The sequence below is a fragment of the Drosophila hydei genome, unplaced genomic scaffold (assembly GCF_003285905.1).
Source record: "Drosophila hydei strain 15085-1641.00,03,60 unplaced genomic scaffold, DhydRS2 tig00008114-arrow-pilon, whole genome shotgun sequence".
NCBI classification, from domain to species: domain Eukaryota; kingdom Metazoa; phylum Arthropoda; class Insecta; order Diptera; family Drosophilidae; genus Drosophila; species Drosophila hydei.
In genome coordinates this window covers 10,389,554-10,396,587 of record NW_022045827.1, presented here as the reverse complement: position 1 = coordinate 10,396,587, position 7,034 = coordinate 10,389,554, and the positions used below count along the sequence as shown (strand labels likewise).

The 7,034-nt window shown below is 42.9% G+C and overlaps 1 protein-coding gene across 1 annotated transcript; it reads left to right on the top strand.

Annotated features, from left to right (window-relative positions):
- Positions 1-2,290: 2,290 nt before the first annotated feature.
- LOC111603703 (mitochondrial import inner membrane translocase subunit TIM50-A) lies at positions 2,291-3,589 on the top strand. The gene is made up of 2 exons (XM_023321406.2): positions 2,291-3,355; positions 3,420-3,589. Exons 1-2 carry the CDS (start codon positions 2,405-2,407, stop codon positions 3,546-3,548), a joined length of 1,080 nt encoding a protein of 359 aa, XP_023177174.2. The 5' UTR covers positions 2,291-2,404; the 3' UTR covers positions 3,549-3,589.
- The last annotated feature ends 3,445 nt before the right edge of the window (positions 3,590-7,034 follow it).

The following is a 7,034-nucleotide window of genomic DNA, read 5'->3' as shown; positions in this document are numbered from 1 at the left end:
GATAGGTCCAAGGATTCTTCAATGGTCAATTGCCGGTCACAGATGCCTTTGTAGACAGCGAAGTCGATTGCCGAGGGCCTGTGTCCATTAATTGGGTAACGGGTGGGGGCTCCAGTCGCCAATATGCTGAATTGTAAGTTTTGAATCGCCTCAAATATGACTTCTCCGCGACGATTCGCACTATTGCTTCCCCAAAATGGGTGCCATCCATTCCAGTCGCCGCCGATGAGGGTCTTATTCAACCTTTGGCCTAGAACCTGTTCCATGTGATGATCACACAGACCAGTGTTTGGCGGAAGATAAATTGACGCAACTTCGATCGCTCCAATAGACGTAGGCAGGGTGATGGCTGAGACCTGCATTGTTGCGTTGCAAATTGGCAGTAAAGGTGTATGCGGTATTGTTGCTCGTATGAGGATTGAGGATCCACCAAAGCAGTTTGCTCCTTCACCATGAGCCTGATAGTGTTCGTATCCGAAAATTTGTGTAGTGGGGCACTCATGAGTTTCTGTTATTAACATTATATCTATGTTTTCTTGTGAGAGAAACGCAGCCAGTTCCTGAGTCTTGTTTCTCAGGCCATTGGCGTTCCAGATACCCACACGTAAAGCCATTATTTGTAGGCAAGCTTGGTTATGATGGCCATTAAACTGTTTAGCATGGTTGCTTGTTGGGATTGTACTTCTCGCATCGCTTTGAGCTCGGCATTAATTGCGTCAAACTGACGTTGTTGTTGCTGAAGCATTTCAGTGAACAAAGTGTCACTTGTGGTATTCTTATTTGACGGTCCACCTCTAGCGGCCTGTGCGTAAGAAACACCACTAATAGGCGTTGCAAAGCTCGTGGCTTGGGTAATGCTCCGGGGCCTTGTAATTTCGGAAGCAGTACTCGGACCCGTAGACGGTGTTTGTGTGGGACTCCTTTTTTGTGCTGGGGATTGCAATTTGCGCAACCGCTTGTATACTTGGCAGCCCTTATAGTTGGCTGGGTGCTGTAACTCACAGTGCACACAAGTTGGTGCCTGGTCCTTTTCGCGGGTGCAGTCTTTGGATGCGTGTTTCCCGGCGCAACGCACACATCTGGGAGCTTTGTGGCAGTAGCGTTGTGTGTGTCCAAATTCTTGACAGCGATGGCATTGTGTCAGGTCGTTGTATCTTCTTGGCAGTTCCACTGTGCAGCGTTGCCTGCAGACAACTCGAATGTCCAAAATTTCTTTGTTGTTGGGGGCCTGAGCCACGTCAACAAAAAATATATTTAGCGGTGTTTTGTCCATACGGCTCAGTGGGTTGTGCACATTTGTAATTGTGTGGCCTTTGGTTTCCAATTCCTTTTTAATTAGTGTTGTATCAGTGCTGGAGTGAAGCCCTTTGAACACGACTCTATATGGTTTGTCCTCCTTAAGCTGGTAGCAGTGGAACTCCAATTCCAGCTTAGTAAAGTGGTCTATAACTCTGCGATAGTCCTCACTGCATTGGGTTAATACACCTATGTTATTCTTCTTTGGCTTAATTACGTATGATTTAGCATCAATTACTTTATCTATTATCTGTTGAAGTAGGGCCACAGACTTGATGTTTGGACACCATATGGGGGGCGGACGAGGTTTCGGAGTAGTTTGCTGGTCGGTCAATACTGGGGCTTCTGGAGCTACAGGTGATTCGCTGTAGTCTTCATCTTCTTCTACGAGCAGTGAAAATCGATTTTCTGATATTAATGCTGCATTGCTGGTGCTTGGTTCGTCGAAGATGAGCCTTTTCTTGATGGTTTTTGGTGAATTTGGCTGTTTACGTTTCGTGTTTTTGTTGTTAGTGATGCCTTGCACGGAGGCGATATCTATTTTTGAGTTTATTGGCATGATGGAGGCTTGCCTATTTGCCATCACAACGTTAAGCTGGGCTTGCATTTCTGCATTTACCTTTACAGCTGTAGCGAGGTTATTGACATTAGATGTCATCGCGGATTGTGCTTTTGAGTGCAGGCGCACTCGCGCCAAGCGACGAAATTTCGTAAATTGCAATTAAAGCAATTGAGTTACGCGGAAGCAAGCGATAAGAAAACGCTGCGTGTGCGGTTTTTGTTGCTGTTGCGTTGAAGAATGCACCGCAAAGTTCTATTTTTAGAACTCTGCAGCAGTAGAGCTTAAGCGAAGGCTGTTCGAATTCACGTCTTTACAGGTCGAACGACTGATCGCGATTGTGTCCCAGAGAGTTAGCAAAATCTCTAAGAAACACAGTAAGACTTGCCTTGTCACATGTTAGAGCAAACAGCATATATATCGATACACACATAAATGTTTTAATATATATATAAAATCAGAGTCAGAATGTGCTCACATAACAGACTGATAAATATGTTTATACGCAGACAGAAATTCTCTCAAATTTCAGTATTTTTGTGAACAGGTATGCTTAGTTGGGAGACATGGCTGCGAGTGGTCCAGCAGCTTGTGAGCACCAGAGCCGGCTACCCACGGCCATGCAGGAGGCTGCTCAGGTGCAATCCGTCGTACAATGAGTGCAGCAGATTCTCAACATTCGAGTCGAGCTACAGACGTGAGATTTGTTCTGGTGCCAAGCCAAATAACACACAACGATCGATGTGTGACAAAAGTCGTAAGTCTCTGGTAAAGTCAACCGACTCGCCCAAGCTTAGCTTCGGTGGGAAACGCACGCGTCGGTTCCTCGGCTACACCGTCTTTCTGGGCAGCCTCTGCAGCATCGTGCTGTGGGCGATCTATGAGCTGGGCAAGCCCGAGCAGGATCAGTTTGGACGCAGCATCGAGGATGAGCTGAGCTCACTGCCAGTGCTGCAACAATATGTGCAGCGGATGTGGCACTCGTTGCACTACTACCAAAAGATGTTGGAGGAGCCAACGACCACCAAGCTGCTGCCGGACGTACTCTGTGCGCCGTACATACAGCCGCCCTACACTCTGGTTCTGGAGATGCGCGACATCCTGGTACATCCCGATTGGACGTACCAGACGGGCTGGCGCTTCAAGAAACGTCCCGGCGTTGATCACTTTCTGCGGCAGTGCAGCAAGCACTTTGAAATAGTCGTATATACGGCCGAGCAGGGCATGACGGCATTTCCCATACTGGATGCACTCGATCCGAACGGTTACATATGCTATCGACTGGTGCGAGGCGCCACCCAGCTGCTGGATGGGCAGCACATCAAGAACCTAAACCATCTCAATCGCAATCTTCGTCGCGTTATTGTCATCGACTGGAATCGTTGCGCTGTTCCGCTGCATCCGGACAACATCTTTGCCATTACCCGCTGGGTGGGCAACGACGATGATGTGCAGCTCTTCGACCTGGCTGCGTTTTTGGGACTCATTGCCGATCACAAGGTTGTCAGAATTATACTGTATATATTTGTCTCACCAATCAGTAATCGTCTTTTGTCTCCCTTAGATGGACGATGTGCGCGAAGTCTTGCATTATTATCGTCAGTTCGAGGATCCCATCGAGCAGTTCAAGGAGAATCAGCGCAAACTACTCGAAATGAAACAGGAGAAGCCAGACTCGAGGTCTCTGAAATAAAATGTTGCTAGTAGAAAGAAGAATCCAATCCAGTGAATTTTTGTTCTTGACTTTTTTCTTTCCCCGTTCTTTTGCTTGGGATCACATTTTTTAGTTTTTAACCATTTAATGTGACTAGAAAATTAACGTAATAATTAGTTTGAGTAAAAATATAATAATAAATAATATAATTTTTGTAGTCTTATATGCGAAGGAGTATTTGCCGCAGAATAAAATTATTATAATTCGATTTAAGAATGTGCTTTGAGTTTAAAAACTGATTTGCAAATTATCGTTATACGAGCTCAAATGACAGCCCAGTCTATAGCTCTTATGTTGTTTAAGACGATTGCTTAGTAGCTAGCCTTATAATAGATAATTATGTTAGCTGGCAACTCGTTTGTCTTAAATAGTCTAAAAATTGATATCTATTCAATTTATTCGTTTACTATTTCAGCACTTAAAAAACCTTTTGAGTTTTAAAATTATTATATAATTATAATTATTATATATATATATAATATATATACTACAATTATATTTTTTTGTATTTTTATATTTATATTTAAGAGAGAAAAAAAATAAAATATAAATCTCTTCTTAAATCTTAAAGTAGAAAAATAGATCATTTCTAACATGGGACCTTTGGGCAAATTTATTTTAAATTATTTGGCAAATACAAATTATAATAATATATATATCAATTATAATTTAAAATTATTCATTAAAAAAACAAAAACTAATTTCAAGTTGCGAAACATTCTTGTTCGATTGTGATTTCATTCCCATATGCTAAGCCCTAAAATGTCTCCAAAATTTCAAATGTCAAAACACTCAAAAAATACCAAATAAATACTGATATAAAATACCAAAAACTGTGATGCTGTTCATTATGCAAATGTGGCAGGCTTAAAATGCACAAATTGCAGCAATTGAGGCAACATCCAATGGCAGAACGACGCACATTCAGTTGAAGATGGGCAGCTGAACAGGTGGACCGATGGACCGATGGACCGATGGACACTTGGATAGATGGGCCAGAGCTTTCGGTGTTATTATTTAAATGGCGCATTATCAGTGGCCAGCAGAGGGCTGGCCAGTCAGCTCGTCGAATTGTCATAAACAATCAAAATCCATTTAAAATCGTACATGCAATTTGGCTAGAGCTCAACCCACCTGACATGGCCGCAAGGATGCTGAAGGTGGAGCACGTTGCGCAGGCAACGACAGCATCAACGCCTCGTCAAGTGGCGTGGGCGGCGCTGTGGGCGGCCATTGGCAATTGGCAGTGCAGCAGCTGCCTCGCTGTCTGTCGCTCCGTATATGGCTGTGTGTGTCCTGGCCATTTACCGTACATGAGCTGGCCGGACTGCTGTGTATCGTTGATATGATAATTGGCATGAGGCAATAATCCACTTGGATACGTTTACGTTGACAATCGTTTATATCGCAATCAGTGTCATGCCGTTCTGCGTCCTGGATTGTTGTTCCAACTGCCTCTGCTGCTGTTGCTGTTGAGTCTCCATAAAGTATAATTTCCAGCCATGCTCGTTGTCGACCTCAACGACAAGGACAACGACGACATATTAAATAACAATGAACTGCAATTGCCCAGCGAGTCTCGTAATTCGTTTGTAATGCGTGCAGACGCACAGATTTGAGTAGCACTTGCTCTGCCCGTTGTCCTGCGCATTCTGTTATCCTCCGCCCCACCGCCAACCAGCAACCCAATCAAGCCACTTGCTGTGGTCGTGCCACTGCCAGTGCTTTGTTTTATGTGCCCAGCCGGCAATTGTCTCTCGAATTGCGCATAATTTCTGATTTCAAAGTTTAATTCGTCGCCTCTTAAATTTAATCGCAACTTCCAAAAGGTTCTCCAATAGATGCTCAATCGTTGGAAAAAGAAATATTAATGATTGTATTAGTCAAATGTTAATGCTAATTTATATATAAATAATATTAAGTTTTAGACTATAATATTGTAGACCCAAATGAACAACTTTGAGATTGTCCAATTGGAATTGGAATTGGATAAATAGGCTTCTATATAACACACACGAAGAACTTGATAAGTTCTGCACCTGTTTCCCTATACCTATCAGTTGTATGATTTGCCGAGCCTGGGACATGGTCCATTAATTTCTAATCAGTTCAGCTATAAGCAAACTTGAAACTGTCCAAATTTGAAAGTTCTTCCATGCCTTGACAGGTATCGCGGAATATGAAAATAAAGATAATTTTAGAGCCACTTATCTAGAAACATTCTTATTTGTAGAACCTTTTTAGAACGGTCTTAATTAAACATATTTATTTTTAAGCAATTATTTAAACTGACTAATTGATAGCAACAAGATCAAAAAGCGCTAAATAACGCAAAAATAAATATATACAAATTATTTTTATTCAGTCATTATATTTTTTAATAATCTTTAAGAATATTAAAAAAATTATACAAAAACAAACTTATTTACTGTTATTGAAAGGGAAGAGAAAAGACTTATTATAGGTGCCCAACAGGTGCTGCCAATGCTTATATTTTGACTTGTATCTTTATCTTAAGTTCTTAAGACTCTGTTCTGTGTGGCATCTCAGAATTACTATCTAACTATCTTAATTATTTCGAAGCTCATGCTTGAATACTTGCTATATTAGACTATGACTGCATTACTTAACTGAAGAGTGACTCATTAGAGTGTTTTCATTCGCCCGACTCAACTCCCTAACAATTTATGCAGCTTTCCAGAAGCTCTCAGAGAAGTGCTGCATGCAATTAGTTGAGACGTCAACGCAAGTAGCAAAGATTATAGAATATTTTATAAAAATGCTAGACAAATCAGTTAAGCTAAGCAGAGTATTTTCCATATAAAATCATATTAGAATTAAGCAGAAATATAAAGGGACGCCACACATGGGCAAAGCGTGCATAGATGACCCTTTGGAGGACACTTTGCGAATGCAAAAATGCTAAATTTATGCGCAGCGGGAGCTGCGAAGGCAAAGCCAGGCCAGAACAGTGCAGGACAGGTCAGGAGTATATCCGGCTGCAAGTAGCTCCACTTTCACGCTTGACCTCACTCACAGACGCGCAGCGGCCGCCTGCTTAGCCCCTTGACCACAGTCATATATCCAACTGTGTGTGTGTGTGACTCCTATAGCGAGGGCTTGGCCAATGGCTGTGCGCTTTTTATGAGCGACGACACCACTTGCGATGAAAGCATTTCCGCATCCGCCAGTGCTTCCGAGAGAACCCAGACCAAGCCGCACCGCGCCAAGTGAGGCTCGGCTCGCCACTGTTCGGCTCAAGCCACGGCATGGAGTCCACTTTAATTTTTGTTTTGTTTATAATTTACGCGACACAACATCAATTAAGTGCTTGGCCGGAAAAGCGCATACCTGCACCTGAAAAAAGCACCCATAAATTGTCGCCCTAAAGTGGCGAATGGCCCCTCGCACACGCCCACGCCCGATCCGTTCACCTGGCCAACAGTTGGTTCGGTCCACCAGCTG